This window comes from Vulpes lagopus, chromosome 9 (genome assembly GCF_018345385.1).
Source record: "Vulpes lagopus strain Blue_001 chromosome 9, ASM1834538v1, whole genome shotgun sequence".
Taxonomy (NCBI): Eukaryota; Metazoa; Chordata; class Mammalia; order Carnivora; family Canidae; genus Vulpes; species Vulpes lagopus.
Genome location: NC_054832.1, coordinates 73,080,059 through 73,100,546, shown reverse-complemented (window position 1 = coordinate 73,100,546; position 20,488 = coordinate 73,080,059). Strand labels below are relative to the sequence as shown.

The window sequence follows — 20,488 nt, the reverse complement described above, 5'->3', positions numbered from 1 at the left end:
TCCGAAATTCTGAGAATGGAGGCACCTACATAGCCCAGTCAAGTTAAGTGTCCAACTCTTGATATCAGCTCAGGTCCTGATCATGGGTTCAAGAATTCAATCCTCACATTAAAAAAAAAATTCTGACAATGATTTCAATCATAGAATTCTACCTCCAGGTAATCTACCAAACAAATGTGAAGCTGCTCAAAAGCTTAAACATGTGTGTCTCATGCAACCTTTCTCAGGAAACTACTGGAGGATGTGTCCCACCAAAACTGAGCTTAAACCAAGAAAAAGGAAGAATGGGATCCAGAAAGCAGGAATCCAAGAGAGAGAAGTGAGAGGATTTGTTAGGATGCCACAGCAGGATCAGAGAGAAACTATGCCAGACTGCAACACATGTACAGAAGTCTCCAGCAGAGGTAGAGTGCAGCAGACAGACTGGCTGATGTGCATCACCGTAACATTGTTTTGACTTTTTAACAACTTTGTAGTTGGGGAAGAACTATTAGGGCCAGTGGAAAATTAACCAAATAGAAACTGAAATAATTACTAATTCAGCAGGGCAAGTGAGAAGGCTGTTCAAAAAAGGAAATGTAATCGTAATACATATATGGCTAAGCTGTAAACAGATTTGCATAGTTGCAAATAACACTGGATCCTAATTTTATCCAAAGTTGTGATAAATCTATTGGTAGAATGGGAATAGGAGAGGTATGGGAAGCAGTGGAAAAACGAATTAAATCGTCAGCTTTCTTAGTAGGAAATCCACAGGAAAATCAGCAGATAAATCTAGAAGTAGTGGTATATGACCATGTTAGTTAGAAGTAATTAGCAAAAGTAGCTAGAACTGAAAGGGTTTGTGTCTAGAATAGGATATGGGAGGTGAGGGGAAAGAGAGGATAGAGAACTGCTACTGTTCCTTATAAGTTTTATTCAGCACATGTACTACTTTGACATAATGAAAATTAGATTTTAAAAATATGAGTGTGTTTTTACTTCCACAATTTAACAGATACCAAGACAAGCCCAATTTCAATGTCAGAAACTTACGAAGCTTTTGTTATATACATTTTATTGAGAATCCTTTTTCTTCCTTTGTTGATCCAGAAAAAGCCAAAGACAGTTTCCTGTTACAGAATTTTTGAGGAAGGACAAACAGTATGTTGCTTTTTGAGAAAAGAGTGTCTTCTGATTTAGAGTTACAGAGTTTAGTGTCATTTTTGACTTGTAAAAGATAATATATTGACAACCAAATTTTAAAAGTGGGAGTTTCTGCTTGGAATTCAATTTTGCTTGCCAGTTGATGAATGTGTTCTTTTACCTACAATAGTCCTAAATGGGGAAATAATGTTAAACATGGAGTTTAAATAAAGGTTTTGAATAAATAAGTCTGATTTGAATTGAATTACTCATTTGAATAAATGAGTACTTGGTTTTCAATACTTTTGGATGGCAGTACATATTAGAGAAGAGTTAAGAATAGGACAAGTAAATAGCTTCTGTAGAGTAAATTAAATGGAATGACCAAGACAGAACAAATGTTTTACAGATATAGAATTATGTTCATAAAGCCACCCAGAATTCAAAATAACCCTAATAAGACAAACCAGCCTGATGTTTAGAAATCAACAAACAACATGAAAGAGATAGAAGATTCACATCTATTCTTTCATCTTTGAACATGAAAAATAATCATATAAAGACAAAAATGCACACTTCTACCACATGTATTCAGCATACTGTCAGAAGTTCTAATCAGAGTAATTAGGCAAGAAAAAGAAATAAAAGATATCCAAATTGGAAAGGAGGATGTAAAATTATCTGTTTGCAGATGACATGAATTCATATACAGACAACTGTAAGTTTCCACCAAAAAAAAAAAAAAAAAAACAACTGTTAAAGATAATAGATGAATTCAGCAAAGTTGACAAGCCAAACCATCATGCAGAAGGCACTTGTATTTCTGTACATTAAGAATGAACAACTGAAAAGTAAATTAAGAAAGCAATTGTTTAAAATAGAATAAAAGAATAAAACGCAAAAGACTTGAACATTCAAAACTATAAAACATTGCTCAAAGAAATCCAAGATGATATAAATAAATGCAAAGTATCCTGTTCATTGGATACTTAATATTGTGAAGATGACAATACTTCCCAAAGCAATGTATGGATTGAATACAATCTTTATCAAAACCCCACAGGATGAGCACTGGGTGTTATTCTGTATGTTGGTAAATTGAACACCAATAAGAAATAAATTTATTATAAAAAAAAACCACAGGAAAACCCATCCTAAAATTCATATGGAATCTCAAATGATTCCAAATAAACAAAACAATCTTTAAAAAGAACAAAGAGGACTCATACTTCTAGATTTCAGAGCTTATTACAAAGTTACAGTAATCAAAACAGTGGTACTGGCATATGGATAGACATATAGACCAATGGAATAGAATAGAGAGTCCAGAAATAAACATTTGCATTTATGACTAGTTGATTTTTGAGGAAGGTGCCAAGACCACATATGGAGAGGACAATCTTTTCAACAAATGGTCTGGAAAACTGGACATCCACATGCAAAGTATAAATTTGACACCAGACAGAAAAATTAACTTAAAATGGGTTAAAGATCTAAACTTAAGAACTAAAATTAGAAGAAAAAATAGGGCAAAACTTCATATTGGATTTGGCAATGATTTCTTGTATATGATACCAAAACACAAGCAACAGAAGAAAAAGTAGATACGTTAGATCTCCACAAAAAATTGTTTTAAAGATTTATTATCCATTCTAGAGATGGGTAGAGGGGCAGAGGGAGAGGGAGAGAAAGAGAATCGCAAGCAGATTCTCTGCTGAGTGTAGAGCCCAACATGGGGCCCAATCCCATGATTCTGAGATCATGACTTGAGTTGAAATCAAGAGCCAGAGGCCCAAGTGACTGAGCCACCCAGGCACCCCTAGATCTTAACAAAATTAAAAACTTTGTTCCACAAAGGACACTATCAAGAGACTAAAAACACAACCCACAGAATAGGATCAAATATTTGCAAATCATATAACTGATAAGGGATTAATAAGCAGAATACATAAAGAACTCTAAAAAACAAAAACAGGACTTGAATAGACATTTCTCCAAAGACAATATGCAAATGGCCAACAAGCAAATGAAAAAATGTTCAAAATCATGTCATCAGGGAAATGCAAATCAAAACCACAATAAGATACCATTTGGATAGTTATTTCCCAAAAAATTGGAAATAACAAGTATTAGTGAGGATATGGAGAAAATGGAATCCTGGTACATTGCTATCGGGAATATAAAACGGTAGTCTGTGGAAATCAGTTTGGTGGCTCTTCAGAGTTAAATATGGAATTACCATGACCCAGCAATTCCATTCCTAGGTATATATCAAAAAGAACTGAAAGCAGAGACTCAAACAGATACTAGTACACCAATTCATAAGAACAGTATTCACAATAGCCAAAGGGTAGAAACAATACTTTGGATAAACAAAATGTGTTATGGACATACATAAAATATGGCTGAATATTTTACAGCCATAAAAAGAAATGAAATTCTGATACATGCTATGTGAATGAACCTTGGAAACATTATTGTGTGATAAAATATACATATATATAGTCTTTGTTCCTAGCTCCCGGCATTGAGCTCCTAAAATCCTGGTAATTTTCTGAGTGATAGGAATACCTGTCTTATGCTAATGCTTCCTAGTTGGGTATGGTGGGGAAAGGCTCGATAGCTTCCGGATGGAGCTAGTTATCAGGAAAACTATGTGATTAGAGGGTTTAGAACTTTCAGCCTCATCCCCAACCTCCAGGGAGAAGAGAGGCCTACCAGTGGCCAAGTCAATGAATGACATGAAGATGGTTTAGGGGAGTCTTCTGGGTTGGTGAACACATCATATGCTGGAAAGGTGGAACACACAGAAAGAATAGGAAGTTTTGACACAATCCGTATTCCCATACCTTGCCCTCTTCCATTTGGTTGTTGCTGAGTTGCATCCTTTATAATAAAACTGTAAGTATGGCATTCTCCTGAGTTCTGTGAGTTATTCTATGAATTATCCAACCTGAGGAGGGTAATATGCGAGGTCATGGAAATCTCCAAATTTGTAGTAGGCCAAGCAGAGGCAGAAGTGGGGGTAGCCTGGAGGCCCTATTTGCAACTGGCATGAAGCAGGAACAGTCTTAGGGGACTAAGCCTTACCTTGTAGGGTCTGTGTTACCTCACTCCAATAGTTAGTGTCAGAAATTATCATATAATCTCACTCATATGTGGAATTTAAGAAACAAAACATAGGATCATAGGGGAAGGGAGGGAAAAATAAAGATGAAACTAGAGAGGGAGACAAACCATGAGACTCTTAATCATAAGAAACAAACTGAGGGTCACTGGAGGGGAGGTTGGTGGGGAGACGGGGTAACTGGGTGATGGACATTAAGGAGGGCACTTGATGTAATGACCACTGGGTGTTACATAAGACTGATGAACCATGATCTCTACCTCTGAAACCAACAATACATTATATGTTAATTAATTGAATTTAAATAAAAATTTTAAAAATAAAGGGGAAAAAAGAATTCAATGGAATTGTAGGAAACCCAGTGGATGTCTGAGATTTGGAAATGGAACTATGTCATCTGGTGTCAGAAAAGACACCAAATAATTTTGCTCAGTGAAATAAGCCAGACACAAAAGAATAAATATGGTGACTCCACTTACATAAAATATAGAGATTAGGCAAATTCATAGAGAAAGAAGTAGAATAATGTTACCAAGGGCTGGGCAAAGCAGGGAATGGAGAGTTATTATTTAAAGGACAGAATTATTGTTTGGGATGATGGAACAGTTCTGGAAATGAATAGTAGTGATGGTTCTACAATACTGTAAATGTATTTAATGCCAATGAACTGTATACTTAAAAAGGGCTAATATGACAGATTTTGTTATGTATTTTACAATAAAAAGGCAACAAAAATATATTTAAAAAATAATAATCATTTACAAAAACATATCCTACTTACCCTTGTAAATATCTATTATTTCAAAGATTCATAAATGCTATAGAGGGTCTCATATTTAAATTATTCAAAAGTCTCATATTTATTCAAAAGTGTATATATATATATATATATATATATATACACTCCTTTGAACAAAATATGACTCTGACAGTCAACAGTGGTAATATCAAGTATGTGGGGAAAGCAAAAATTGGAAAATTCTTTCTTATAGTAGAATGCCAACTAATAATAGCGTTAGAAAATCACATTTTTGAAAACCCCATAGCAGTAATTGTTTCAGGAAATAGTCAACTAAAGGATGCTAAAACTAGAGGGTGAAAGTTTGATAAGAAATGTATTCACATAGTCTCAAAGTATCTCTCCATAAACTTAATACAAAGGACAAGTTTACAGGAAAGAAACCTGGTGAGGGCCATTTTAACCAAGTGATCAAAGTTACACTTTGCTAATGACACAAACCGACATTATGTGCCTCCTGATGTGAAACACTTGAAAGAGCACAGCATCATTTATGTAGTATTTCTGGAATAATGCATAACCTGAATCAAGTTATGCAAAAATATCAGAGAAAAACAGAGTGAAGGGAATCTACAAAACAAACTGTCTTCTCTAAAAATGTCAGTATCATTGAAGACAAAGGCTAAGGAATCATTCCAGATTAAAGATTACTAAAGAAATATGAAAACTAAATGCAATATGTGATCCTGCTATGAACCATGCATCAAGAGAAACTTATAAAAAGGATATTGAGACAATTGGTGAAATTTAAATCCAGCTGTAAGATTGGATAATACTAGATATCAATGATAAATGTCCGATTTTGACCATTGCTCTGTGGTGCCATAAGTGGATGGCCTTATAAGCAAGTGTAAAGGTAAGGGGCATGGTATCTGCAATTTACTATCAGTTGATTCAGAAAAAAAAAATGTAAAAAAAAAAAGAGAAGAAATTTTAAATATATATGGAGAGAGAGAGAGAGAGAGAGAGATTATATATAGAGAGAGAGGAGGAGGGGTGGGTAAAGAGAACAAAACAAATGTGATGTAACAATTGGTCAATCTGAGTGAAGGGTATATGTGAGTACTATGTAACTTTTCTGTAAATTTGATATTGTTTCAAAGTTAAAAGTTTTTTGTGTTTTTTTTTAAGGATATGAAAGATTTCCCATAGAAGTATGCCATGTTCATGCTCCTGGAGAGTCCCTAGCTTTCATAAGACTTGTGAACACTCCCTTCAAGAAGGGTTAAGAACATCCCCTTTCCATTATTACTTATATTTCCATATTTGATCATATCCCCTCATTCTTGTAAATGGCACTTAAATTCAAATAGCAAAGACAAAGATCTTGTATTGAGCGAGACAGGACGACTTGCAGTTAGTCCAAGTATTGAAGAACAAAACAAAGTTTTAAGTAAAGCAGTAAAACTTAAATACTGTAAAAAAATAATAGCATTTGCTACATCAGCAATGAATATTGTTCTTTCTTTCATTTTTAAAACCCAATAGTTGCTCCAAAACATTATTCTCATTCATTTTATAATCATTTATTTATTCATTCTGGGAATAATTATCGATTTTAAAGAAACACACTGCTCACTGCTAGAGGGGGGGGAAAGCTGCAAATAATCACTAAGTGACTCTTTTCATTGAAATTGAAATTAAAATATATTTATTACATTAGAAAGTAAGGTTTACTCATTGTGGCTGAGAGATGAATATGATTGTGGGTGAAAAATGAATAAACAGTAAAACAAAAAATTAGTTTAAAATAAGATAATGTCACAAGCAATTTCACAAGAAAATGAATTGCAATTTACTTTATTTTTATGTTGCTTAATTTTATATACATTAAACACATCATACATATATACCTGTTATACAAAAATCTATACAAAAATCCAAGTAATTTAATATCTAAAAAAGGAAGAGGGAGATACTGCATTTGATTTCTGGTACTCTTCCATTTAAATACCTTTAAAATTCAGATTTCAAGGAGACAACAAATTGAAAGCCATTAATTTTTCAGAAAGCTTTGTGTTCACATAAATTTATCATTCAAGTATATTTTTATTGAAACAATAAACCATTTGACTCATTGCAAAAACAAGCTAAATAAGCCATGGTATTGAGCAAAAGCAGAACTTTCTTTTGCTCTGCTTTTATCAGCCTAAAATCAGCTTCTAACATATGAAATGCAGAGCACAACAGTGATTTTTAACCTTATACTATTAAATGCCACATTGCATAGCTGACAATGCATAACACACCCTACATGGTCTATCTACTGATTCTTAAGAAATAGAATACTAAAAATAATTATTAGAAATTTTACTTTTCTTAATTTCTTTTTTGTTCAACTTGAAAAACAATGTATATTTTCCATGGGCTTGGCAACTTGACATCATACCTAAAGAAATAATTTAAACATTGTGTGGGCCAATATATATAAATAAACTGAAAATTCTTGGTACTGTTTAATTCAGTAATAATTTCAGTTCTACAGTTATCAATCACAGCAAACATAAAGAATTTAAAATTTAAAAAAAGAATTTAAAATAATATTCCTCAACATAGTATTAGCTTGTTTTTAAAAAGTGAATTGTTGAGGCACCAAAACATTATATGATTTGCCCAAGGTCATGAAAGGAATGAGGGGCAGATGAAAGTATTTCTTCTCTAACTTCAGTGTCTGTACTAAATTATGCCACCTTGCAAAATCTGTTGCAAAATAAGCTCAGTGCAACAGAATCAGATTAGATGCATTACTTTAGGAATGTTTGTAAACCTAAATTGTTATTAATGAACTTAGTTTTTAAAATCTATATGTTTATTATTACATTATCAGGAATTTATAAAAAGAAACAGGATCATTTTCTGAATTATTAGGCATGTAATAAGTTACTATTTAAATTTGACACGATTGCAAAAACAAAATCAACAATACAATTTTAAACAAGTTCAGTGAAAGATGCTTATTAACATTTTCTTTAAAAATACTAATGATAGAACCTACAAAATTTAAAGGACAGTACAACAAACACAAACATACTAATATAAATGTATTAAATTGTCTTCTAGTTGGTCTTTTGTTTTTTATGAAAACGTTCTAACAAAGCGCTCATAATGTTTCCAGGTATTCTTTGGTGTTTATCAATCAAAGCTTGAACAGCATTCTTTGTCTATTAAGAAAACAAAAGAAAAGCCATTATTCTTTTAGTTCTCAAAATAGATTATTTATTTTATAAAGATTTTAATATACTACTTTCAAAAAGTCTTCCTTAATTTAGCCATCTTTCCTCAAAATGAATGATTTCCTTCTCAGAACACCCCCAGTGTAGTCCTCATACTGATTTTATTATGCTGGGAGTACAGTTAATGTTACCCGGCTATTTTCTGTACCAGATTGCACGTTCCTTAAGACACAGCTTCATATTTCTCCAGCACTGAGCACAGCAGTACTTTGTATACAATGAACACTACAAGGAATTGAAGGAAAAAAATCAGAAGAAGAAAAGTAGTAGGAAATTTTCTAGTGGGCAAATGGGAAAGGAAGTTTTACTTCTTTCTATCCATGAATAAACTTTTGTGTATTTTTCTCTCATCATTACACACCCAAACAACTATAGCAGGCAGTATAAGAGGAAAAAGTGAGGAAAACTGTAAATGAGCTGATACGCCTTTTAGTTCACTACGTCAATTTCTAGACAGTTCAACAGGAATTTAAATTAAGTCACAGTAATGGAAAAGAAATCTAAAATAATGTTTCCCATTAAACTCATGACAAATTTAAATAATATTTACAAAAAATAAATAAATAAATAAATAAATAATAAATAAATAAATAATATTTACTTTTGGATCAGTTTGTGGCTATCTGAAAAAATTTTTGTGCATGCACATTATACGTTTGTACATGCATACACACTTCCTTTTAGATGCTAGATTTTCAATGAGTCCTTTCATAAATTAGATCTTCATCTTTTTTTTTAAGTTTTAATTTAAATTCCAGTTAGTTAACATATAGTGTAATAGTTTCAGGTGGGGATGCCTGGGTGGCTCAGTGGTTGAGCGTTTGCCTTTGGCTCAGGGCGTGTGTGATTCTGGAGTCCCGGGATTGAGTCACACATTGGGCTCCCTGCAGGGAGCCTGCTTCTCCCTCTGCCTATGTCTCTGCCTCTCTCTGTGTCTCTCACAAATAAATAAAATCTTTTTAAAAATTTAGTTTCCAGTGAATAATTTAGTGATTCGTCACTTCCATACATTACCTGGTGCTCATCACAAGTACACTCCTTAATCCCCATCACCAATTTCATCCAACCCCCACCCACCTCCCTTCTGGTAATAATCCATTAGTTCTCTATAGTTAAGATTCTGAGTAAAAAAAAAAAAAAAAAAAAAAAAAGATTCTGAGTTGTATCTCTTTTATTTTATTTTTTAATTTTATTTATTCAGAGAGAGAGAGAGAGAGGCAGAGACACAGACAGAGGGAGAAGCAGGCTCCATGCAGGGAGCCTGACATGGGACTCAATCCCAGGTCTCCAGGATCACACTCTGGACTGAAGGTGGCACTAAACCGGTGAGCCAACTGGGCTGGCCTGTATCTCTTTTAAAATATAATTCATAAACCCTGGTCCAAACATGCATTTTAAAAACATGCCTCTCTAAACCACAAATTCTCACATTTGTGAAAGAAGAACTATTTCATACACTTACTGTAAGTAAAAATGAAACTGCAACCATGTCTTCAGGTACTAAAGTGGCTAATATAAGTTGTTTTCTGTGAAGCATGTTTTTTTTAATTTTATTCATTTATTTAGAAAACATTAGATGCTTTGGAAGCTATAACATTAACGAAATAAATCTCTTATCTCAAGCTCATAACTTAGTAAGTGGATCAAGTACAAAGCAATAAAAATGTAAGATCATTTGTAAGATGCATCTATCATCTGAGATGTGATAAGAAAGCATTTGGAAGTTCAGACTTGAGAGCCCATTTGGAGGGTAATGACAAGTAAGGATACATGAACAAGGTATTGCTTGGTCTGGGTCTCCAAGGACCAGTAAGATTTTAGTGACAGTGAAGGAAAGAGCAGGAGGAAAAAGACCACAGGAAAACAACTGCATAAGGAATGGTGAGTTAGGGAGCTTGGCTGGAGTTTCAGGTATGTGTTCAGAAGCTTGGCGTACAAGGCTCTAAAATTAGAATTCAATTAAATCATGAAGGGCGCTAAACACCAAATGAAAAAGTATAGACTTTGTTTAATATGAATTGAGGTGTCAAGGAAGGGTTTGGGGTGAAGATGTAACCAGGACAATGCATTAAGGAAATACAGCTCTTGCAAAACCACCAAAATACCCTTCTGTCACCAAACCCAGTAACATTCTTTTAATCCTACTTGACCTCTTAATCACCACTGATCTTGCTTCTGAAATTCTTACACTGGAGAAAAAGCTAGATTTTCTTCTAGCTTTCAGGCTGCCCCTTTTTAATCGTCTTTGCAGATTTCTAATCCCAAAATCAGGCACTGACTTATTCTTCAAAGGTTCAGAGTACTTTAATTACCTTTCATTTGCTGATGACTCTTGAATTTCTATCTCCAGCCTGCTCAGCTTCATAAAGAAATGTTCAATATGACTTCCCTTGACTGTTATATATACATAATTGAAAGATTTTATTTACTTATTCATGGGAGACACACAGAGAGAGGCAGAAACACAGGCAGAAGGAGAAGCCAGTTCCCTGTGGGGAGCCTGATGTGGGACTCGATCCCAGGACCCCGGGATCCTGGCCTGAGCCAAAGGCGGATGCTCAACCACTGAGCCATCCAGGCACCCCTCCTTGAATGTTATAAAGGCACCTCAAATTCAATGTGCTTAAGACTAACCTAACATTCTTTCCCTCTCATACTTCGGCCTTTCCTTAATTCCTTCCCCATTTCAGCAAATCACAGTACCATGAATCTAGCCAAGTAAGTCAAAACCTAGGAGTCATCCTTAACAAGTCCTGCCTCTCACTCACAATGGCTAATCCACTGGCAACATCCATTCATTTCACCTCCCAAATAACCATTCACGACTATCTACTTCTCTCCATCTTCTTTCCACCTTAACTATACACACTCACACACACACACATATATATATGTTATATGTATACATAAACTTGTATTTATATGTATGTGTGGATTAAGACTGTAAAGAGTTAAAGAGAACACAGAAACAGACACTGTAAACACGGAGACAGAGCAATAGATTAAAACTGAGGGAACTTTCAGAAAATGTCCCAACTGCCCTGTTCAGTCTGCATTAGCACAGTATATTTTAATTAAGATTTAGATAGTGTTTACAAAATGGTTCCCCACAATCAAATCACCCATTTTTAAAATGAGGTTTCATTTCCACATTAACTTGGAGGCTAGTAATTTTGAGTTTGTGATAATCCAGGGATTATTATCTTACAGTTTATGCTTACATTATTAACAACGAAGACTGGAAAATCATGACAATATATTCACAAATAAAATTTTCAAGTATTCTTTATTTCAAGTAAACTTTAGTTCAATAAATGACAACTTATAATAAAAAATATGAACGTGGCAACTATGTATTTAAATAAATTCCCCCAAGAAATTCTACTGTGCTTTGGTAGACTACTTGTTACTTTAGGTACTGATAATAAAGTTCATAAAATAACTGGAGATGGTAACTGATGTTACTTACCATCAATAACTGATGAAATACTGATGTATTTCAAGGATTCAGAAAAACTGCCTTTCTTAATTAGTTTAAATTGATCTGGTTGTAATGTTTATATATTTTAATATATAAAATATCTAATTGTACCAGTAACATGAATGTGAATAAATGTTGCTCTCATATGAAAAACCCTCATATGAAAAATCAAGGCACTAAAATTTAACTATCAGTAATACATTTTCCTTAACTGAGGAAAATAAGGGTTCATTTAACTTGAGACCTGAAAGAAATGTCTGAGATCATCTAATTCAATTTCTCCATTCCACAAATAAGGAAACCTGGAACTAGAGAAGTACATACTTATCCAAAGTGACACTGCTGCCTAGTGGTAGCACAAGGATTATAACCAGATCCTTATACTTCCACGCCAGGGGTTTTCTTCCTCTTCTATTATCTTCTATTTTCTCCAAAAGATACATAGTATTTATAAAAAGTGGTCCTAAGTATCTCTGGCCCATTTAAGTCCTAATAGGGAGAAAAAATTTTAATTTTTTAAAATTTTTTAAAAGATTTTTATTTATTTATTCATGAGAGACACAGAGAGAGAGAGAGGCAGAGACACAGGCAGAGGGAGAAGCAGGCTCCATGTGGGGAGCCTGATGTGGGACAGGCTCCATGCAGGGAGCCTGATGTAGGACTTGATCCCAGATCTCCGGGATCATGACCTGAGCCAAAGGCAGACACTTAACTGCTTAGCCACCCAGGCATCCCATGGGAGAAAAAATTTTAAAAGGACAAAACAGAATTGGTTTTACCCTACAAGAGAATGCACTGTTGGGGGGAAGCAAAGAAATGTGCTATATTAACATTAAAGGGAGTGTGGGCAGAAGCAATATCACTGGTTACAGTCTCACCCTGATGTAAGGCTCCTGGAGTGCTATCAGTAAGGCATCTCTCCTGGAAGAGAGCATGTCCTGACCTTGTCAAAGAGCATCACAGAGTTTTGTTTCAGAATGCAGGAGGGCAATAAACTGTGAGTATATTTAAAGGACCAGGAGGAAACCTGGAGGTAAGTTTTCTAAGAATGAAGTTCGTAGATAAGGCATATAATGTTTCTTTCCCTTTCCCTTTGTGAAACTTCCTACATATCAGCTGCCTGATTTGAAAAGTCTCATCTAATACACATTATAGCTGTTTGAGCTGCATATACTTTTCTAAGTGCCTGGTCTTGCTGAGTCCCAGTAAGATATAGTAGATTATAGAAATTCATTCCCTCTCTTTTGGGCCATCTTATGGGAGGAATACAGATTTTGTCCCAGTCAAGTCCAGTGTGGCCGTGTAACTGTCAGTGGGAATAAGTGAGCTATATCCAAACAGAAGCTTTAAAAGGTTCCACTCCTGACATTTTCTTTATTATGGCAACGTCCCACATGAATCAGCCTGAACCCAGGAGAAAGAAGACATGGACCTCAGGAGAAATAAAACATGAACCAGAAGTAAGCTTTACTGTCCTAAGCTTTTGAGATTGGTTGTTTGTTACCGTAACACACCCTAGCAAAACTGATAAATCATCTAGTTTTCTTATGTGTAGGACAGCAATAAGGTCTACCCTACAGGATTAAATCAGACTTATCCACAGAAGGAAAAAGTAAAAAAAAAAAAAAAAAAAAAAAAAAGTAAAATTACCTCTGTTCACAGATAACATGATTTTATACATAGAAACCCTAAAGATTCCACCAAAAAGGAAAGGAAAAAAAAAACAACAGAATAAATGAATTCAGCAAAGCTGCAGGATATAAAATCCACACACAAATCAGTTGTGTTTGTACATGCTTAACAATGAACAATCTGAAAACAAAACAAAACAATCTCATTGACAATAGCATCACAAAGAATAAAATACTTAGAAAAAAACAAAGAAAGGAAAGTCTTACACATTGAAAATTATAAAACATTGCTAAAAAAATTAAACACACAAATATAATAGGAAGACATGTGTTCATAGATTAATAGATTTAATATTGTTAAGCTGTCCATTCTATCCAAGGTGATCTACAGATTCAAGGCAATCCTTATCAAAATCCCAATAGCATTTTTTGCAGAAATAGAAAAAAAAATCCTAAAATTCATTTGCAATTTCAAAGGACTCTAAATAGCCAAGAGAAGAAGAAAGTTCCAGGCCTCATACTTTCCAATTTCAGAACATATTACAAAGCTACAGAAACCAAAACAGTATGGTAATGGCATAAAGACAAACACATAGACCAAAGAAATAGGATAGACAACCCAGAAAAACACATTTGAATGTATAGCAAATGATTTTTGACAAGAGTGCCAAGACCATGCAATGGGGAAAAGGCAATCTCTTCATCAAATGGTGATGGGAAACTAGATATCCATGTTAAAAAGAATGAAGCTAAACCTTATCTTATATCATAAACAAAAATTATCTCAAATTGGATTAAAAAGCTAAACATAAGACCTAAAACTATAAAGCTCCTAGAAGAAAATATAAGAGAAAAACTTTATGACACTGGATTTGGCAATAATTTCCTGAGTATGACACCAAAAGAACAGGTAACAAAGCCAAAACAGAAAAATGGCTCTACATCAAACTCAAAACCTTGTATACGACAAAAGAAACAATCAACAGGGTAAAAAGGAACCTATGGAATGAGAGAAAATATTTGCAAATCATATATCTAGTAAGCAGTTAATATCTATAATATATATAGAACTTCTACAATTCTACAACAAAAAAATGAAATATGATTTTAAAAAAATGAGCCAACATCTTAAACACACATTTCTCCAGAAAATATATACAAATAGCCAACAAGCTCACACCCATTAGGATGGCTACCAACATACAAAACAGAAAATAACAAGTGTTGACAAGGATGCAGAGAAATTGGAACCCTTGTGCACTGCTGGTAGGGATGTAAAATGGCATGGTCAAATATAGGAAACTGTATGGATGACATTCCTTGAAAAATTAACAATAGAATGATCATAGTATAAGATAATAGAAAATACGAAAAAAAAAAAAAAAAAGGAAAAAAAAAAAAATACGTATTGGTCTTTGGCCTTGTTCCTGACATAGAGCTCTTGAAACTCTTATAGTTTTCTAAGTGGTAAGGGCACTAGAAGCATCTTTTGTTCTAACATTTGGTTCCAACTTCAGTTCCTGATGCAGCACTCCTGAAATCCTTATAATTTCCTGGCTGATAAAAATCTTTTGTTTTACTGGCCTCATGGATGGCTTCTGGGTAAGGGCTGGTCACCAGAAAGACCAAACCATGACTAGAAGCTTGGAATTTTCAGCCTGACTCTCATCATCTCCCATAAAATCCCAATAATACAAGGTTCATGGAGCTTCCAGGTGGGTGAATCCATCCACACCAAGAGGGTGACACACCCCAACTCCACAGAGGCCCTGAACCTGGGGCCCTCTCATTGTTCCCCCTATGTCATCTCTTTACCTGGTTGTCCATCTGTATCCTCTATCATATTGTTTCATAATCTGATAAAAGTAAGTGTATTCCTGAGTTCTGTGAGCCACTCCAGCAAATTAATTGAACCTGGGAAGGGGTTGTGGGAACCTCCAATTTATACCCAACTAAGAAATTGTGGGTTACATGGAGACCTACTACTTGTGATTAGCATCTAGAGTGGGGTGGGAATAGACTTGTAGGATCTACACTATCTCTAGGTAGATAGTGTCAGAATTGAGTTCAATTTTAGGACATCCAGCTGGTATCAGAGAATTGCTTGGTGGCGGAAAAAACCTCCACACATTTGGTGACCAGAAGTGTCAGAAGTCATGTTGTGTGTAAAAGTAAGTGAAAGAAAGACATAGTTTGGAAGCTGGGTTTTTCCCTAAAGGGGGGAAAAGCTGGAGTTTTTTCTTTCTACATATGATCCAGCAATCTCACTTCTGGGTATATACCAAAAAGAATTCAAAACAGGATCTTGAAGACATATTTGCACACCCATGTTCACTGTAAAATTATTCACAACAGCCAAGAAAATGGAGGCAAACCAAATGTCCATCAATGAATGGATAAACAAAATATGGTATATACATATAATGAAATATTTAAAAAGGAAATCTTGTCACATGCTACAATATGGATAAACTTTGAAGACATGATGCTAAGTGAAATAAGCCAGTCACAAAAAGACAAACATCATATGATTCTACTTTTTTTACAGTAGTCAAACTTATAGAAAGAAGTGTCGCCCAGGCTTATCGTCGTAATCATTTCACAATATACACATGTATCAAATATTCACCTTGAACATTAAACTTTTATGATGTTATATGTCAATTATATCTTGATAAAGCTCGGGGCTGGGAGGAAAAAAGAATTCTATGCAGACAAAAAAGAAACCAGCATAAAATGTTGATGGATATATATGAAAAAAAAGAGAGAGAGAAACAATGGGTGGCTGGTGCTGAGTACACAGGTTCAACTTAGCAAATGAGAAGGTTCTAGAGATTGGTTGCACAATGATGTGAATATATTTAGCAATAATAAATCATACACTTAAAATGGTTAAGTGATGTTTTATATTTTTTACCACAATTTTAAAACTTAAAAAAAATCAAAATGCTGGTATAAAGTCATAATCAAAATACATTCATCCCATTTTCCAGGTAATTCAATAATATGACATTTAGGGCTCTTATCTAGTTTTATATTCTCTGCAAGCTGAGTAATCTTTTCTTCCTTGATGTCTTTGCAGGGATGAATATTACTGAGCACTCCTATTTTTTAAACATCCTCTTCCGCTGATTTCTCTCACCCAAACTTATTTGTTCTCTACCTCTCTGCCACTTCCCCTTCTGTCAGCTTTGAGTATTTTCCTTGGCACACCCTTTACATGTGTCCGCTGGTCTGTCCTAAGTCCTCTTCTTTCTCTCTCTAAGCTGCTTTGTAAAGCTCATGACTTCAGTAACTGTCTCATGCAGATAACTTCTAAATCTTCATCATCAATTCTGACCTTTCTCCTAAACCCCAGTGCAGTATATTCAAAACCTGGGGTGCCTGTGTGGCTCAGGTGGTTAAGTGCCTGCCTTTGGCTCAAGTCATCATCCCAGGGTCCTGAGATCGAGCCCTATATCTGGCTCCTTGCTCAGTTGGGAGCCTGCTTCTCCCTCTTTTCTCTCCCTCCCTCCCTCCGTCCCTCCCTCTTACTGTCTCTATCACAGGCACGCACGCGTGTGCTTTCTCTCTCCCTCAAATAAATAAAATATTAAAAAAAAACCCACCATGTATATAAATATATACGTACACATCCTGCAGGTGGCTATACAATTAGGTTTCAAGTCTGGTATTTTCTATCTTTGTAAAATCTCTCAAATCTGCACCTTGCTGCTCTCCCTTTCAAGTAGATAAAGAGATCATTAAGTCATTCATTCATTCATCAAACATTTACTGAGATCTAATTAAATACCAAATACTGTGCTGGGAACTGGAGACACAAGACTTCATAGCATAACCTCTGTTCTTAAAGAGTGCACTTAATATTCATATGGATCTAAGTAATCACAATTGCTAGAATCATCTTCATAAACCATTGTAGAAAAACGGATTATACATCTGCTTGCTTTAGCCAAATAAATTTGAATGAAACTGATATAAGCCACTCCCAAACAGGGGCCTGTCCTAATTGAAATGTATTTGGCAGACAAATTTCATTGTCTGATAGTTAAGAACCTAAAAATGTAGCTCCTACCGACTTTTCCGGTTTCATCTCACCAAACCCTACCCACCAAGCTAGTAATTCCCCAAGTTTATCCCACAGTTGTCATTAAGTGCTATTCGAGGAAAAACAAGGAGAGAGTTTGGTCAGGTGAGACTGAGACATGCACTTTGAAACAAAGTTAAATAGACCTGTTTATAGTAGGGCTTCTTAGGACCTTTAATATGTTAATATGCTTTGCAAAATTCCCAGAGGAGAATTTAAGAGGCAGTCTTTCCCAACCTTGCGGTTCTAACCACCTCAGACTGCTTAACACAGCTGGTATATGGTCAACTTTCCCATCACCATTTCTTTGTTCATATTCTTCCTCTAGCCCCAAGTCCATATGTACAAGTCACATCCTTCTTCTTTCAAGATGCACCACAAATGCCCTCATTCCAGGTAGCGTTTCCTATTTTTTCCTTCACAAAGCGCTCTCTTCCCACTTTGAGCTTCTACTGGTCTTACTCAAATTCAGCCTTCATATTACTTCCAGGGATCTTTCCAAACATAAACCTATTATCACTCACCTCTTTCTTTCTTTCCTTCCTTTCATTCCTTCCTTCCTTCCTTTCCTTCCTTCCTTCCAAACATAAACCTATTACCATTCACCTGTTTCCTTCCTTCCTTCCTTCCTTCCTTCCTTCCTTCCTTCCTTCCTTCCTTCCTTCCAGATTTTATTTATTTATTCATGAGAATACACAGAGAGGAGAGAGACAGAGAGAGAGAGAGAGAGAGAGAGAGAGAGAGAGAGAGAGGCAGAGACACAGGCAGAGGGAGAAGCAGGCTCCATGCAGGGAGCCTGACATGGGACTTGATCCTGGGTCTCCAGGATCACGCCCTGGGCTGAGGGAGGCACTAAACCACTGAGCCACCAGGGCAGCCCCATTCACCTATTTTTAAGAGCAATCCCCCGTCCACCTCTGCCCTGGCTTTCAGAAAACAAAATCAGTTATAGGCCATCATAGTACAGACTCCTTGGTTTCTAGCCTCATTTCCTATAATATCTCTTTTAGCTACTCTCAACTCCCCAAAGATTTTATGCTATGTCATATTGCCATCCATTTATACAGTTTCCTGTACCTCACTCTGTCCAGCTAATTCTTTGTCTTTCCAAACTGAAATCAAACATCATCTCTCTCTAGGAGGCATCCCTGATCTAATTTACATCTTTCCTTTGTGCTTCCATAATACCCTAAGATAGCAATTCTTAATCGGGTGGGATTTTGTCCCACTGGGGGTCATGTAAAAAGGTCTAGAGGCATTTTTTTATTACCACAATGAGTGATGGGTGAGAATGGGGAGTGCTATTGGCATCTAACGAATGGAGGCCAGAGATGGTAAACATCCTACAGTGCACAGGACAGGCCTCCACAACAAAATGTCAGTAGTACCCAAGTTAAGAAACCTTGCTATAAGCACACCATTGTGGTTAACTTATCACCAGAGAAGTGATTAGTTATCAGCTCCTCTACTGGACTATAAGTTCCTAGGACAATAGTATTCACTATTGTTAATAATGTTAGTACCCAGCATTCACAGAGCCCTTACTATATACTACTCACTGTTTTAAACAATGAACATGTACAATATCGTGTAATCCTCAGGGACAACTGTGAGTGGGTACTATTCTCTTCCTTGAAGAGAAACAGCAAACGAATTCCCTGGAGTCAAAGAGCAAATGAACAGTAGAACTAGGAATGATCTGATTTCATAATCCACACTCTTATACACTATTCCATTTTCCTGCCAGGATATTTCTATCCAACAAGAATAATGCTTTCTTTTTATGGAAGTCAAAGCTTTCTTCTGAACATCACTTATAAAACTTTTTAATTGTCAGTGCCAAAAGTCCCAACCTCAGCACTTTTGACATTTGAAAATGAGTAGTTCTCTGTTGCAGGGGACTGTCCTGGGCATACTAGAATATTCATCAACATCCCCAGCCTCTACTTACTTACTTACTACTTACTAAATGCCAGAAGCACCACCACCTCCCAGGACCTGCTTGTCACAATAACAAAATGTCTCAAGACACTGCCAAACGTCCCCTCAAGGAAAAAGCACCACTGATCTAAAACATGTCTGTAGAATAAAGCAATGAATTAATTTTTAATACAATAACTGAAAGTAAAAATCTGTTCAAAGATTAAGAAAGAAAGAATTTACCTTTTCAGCTAATTCTTCTGCTGTTATCTTTGGATCATAGGGAATAGGATCACCTAAATAGGTGCGTAATTTCACTGGAAAACCTCCATACATTGGAGCAAATGGATAGCGGAATTTTTCATAAAGCCACCTAAATAACCCTGTTTTAAAATAAATAAAATTATTTTAATTGGTTAAATATTCTGAGCAAGTAATAACTTTCAAATTAATAATGTAAGACTTATAAGAAAGTGGCAAACAGTATCACCTCCTGGCAATACAACGTTTCTTTAAAGATGAGCTTTCTATCAATTGTAACAAATGTAGCATATAAATGTAAGAGGTTAATAATAAGAGAAACTGGAAAGTGTTAAGAAGCTTTATGAGTATTCTCTGTACTTCCACTCAATTTTTCTGTAAACCTAAAAATGCCCCCCAAAATAAGGTTTATTAATTTTTTAAAAATGAGTTTTCAAAAATATGAGAATTTTAAGGGCAAGTTAAATACTATTATTACAAAACCAAGGGTAAAGACTGAAACCAAAAGCTAGAAACTAAAAAGTCCAAAGACTCACACAAATACAGGTCTAGACTAATAAAAGGAAAATATAAAAGCATAAGATAAATTCACATAAACATGAAACTAAAATACACTGATAGGTAAAGAAAAAAATTATTATTGTAAATTAAGAAAAATACATATAGTAACCAAAAATTACTAATGCTAATGATCAAAGATGAAACCTAAAAAGATTAAAAGTGATAATACAAAATAAACTGAGGAATTAAGTAAAAAAGGAAGTAAAAAAGCAGTCAACAGTAATTTTTAAACCACTTTATAATTAAAGAAACAAAATTAGGAA

The 20,488-nt window shown here is 35.0% G+C and overlaps 1 protein-coding gene across 9 annotated transcripts in view; it reads right to left on the bottom strand.

Moving 5' to 3' along the window:
* Nucleotides 1-6,733: 6,733 nt before the first annotated feature.
* Nucleotides 6,734-20,488, bottom strand: part of TMEM68 (transmembrane protein 68) — a 47,320-nt gene continuing 33,565 nt past the window's right edge. For 6 of the 9 annotated variants that reach the window (XM_041768841.1, XM_041768840.1, XM_041768843.1 and 3 more), the window contains 2 exons: nt 19,647-19,786; nt 6,734-8,212 (listed from right to left, as the gene is read on the bottom strand). In XM_041768841.1, the coding sequence (XP_041624775.1) occupies nt 8,108-8,212; nt 19,647-19,786 (245 nt within the window). In that variant the 3' untranslated portion in view covers nt 6,734-8,107. Of the gene's footprint in view, nt 8,213-12,089; nt 12,255-19,449; nt 19,563-19,646; nt 19,787-20,488 lie in introns of those variants that run through there. The other 3 variants (XR_005989872.1, XR_005989873.1, XM_041768845.1) reach the window with 3 other exon arrangements.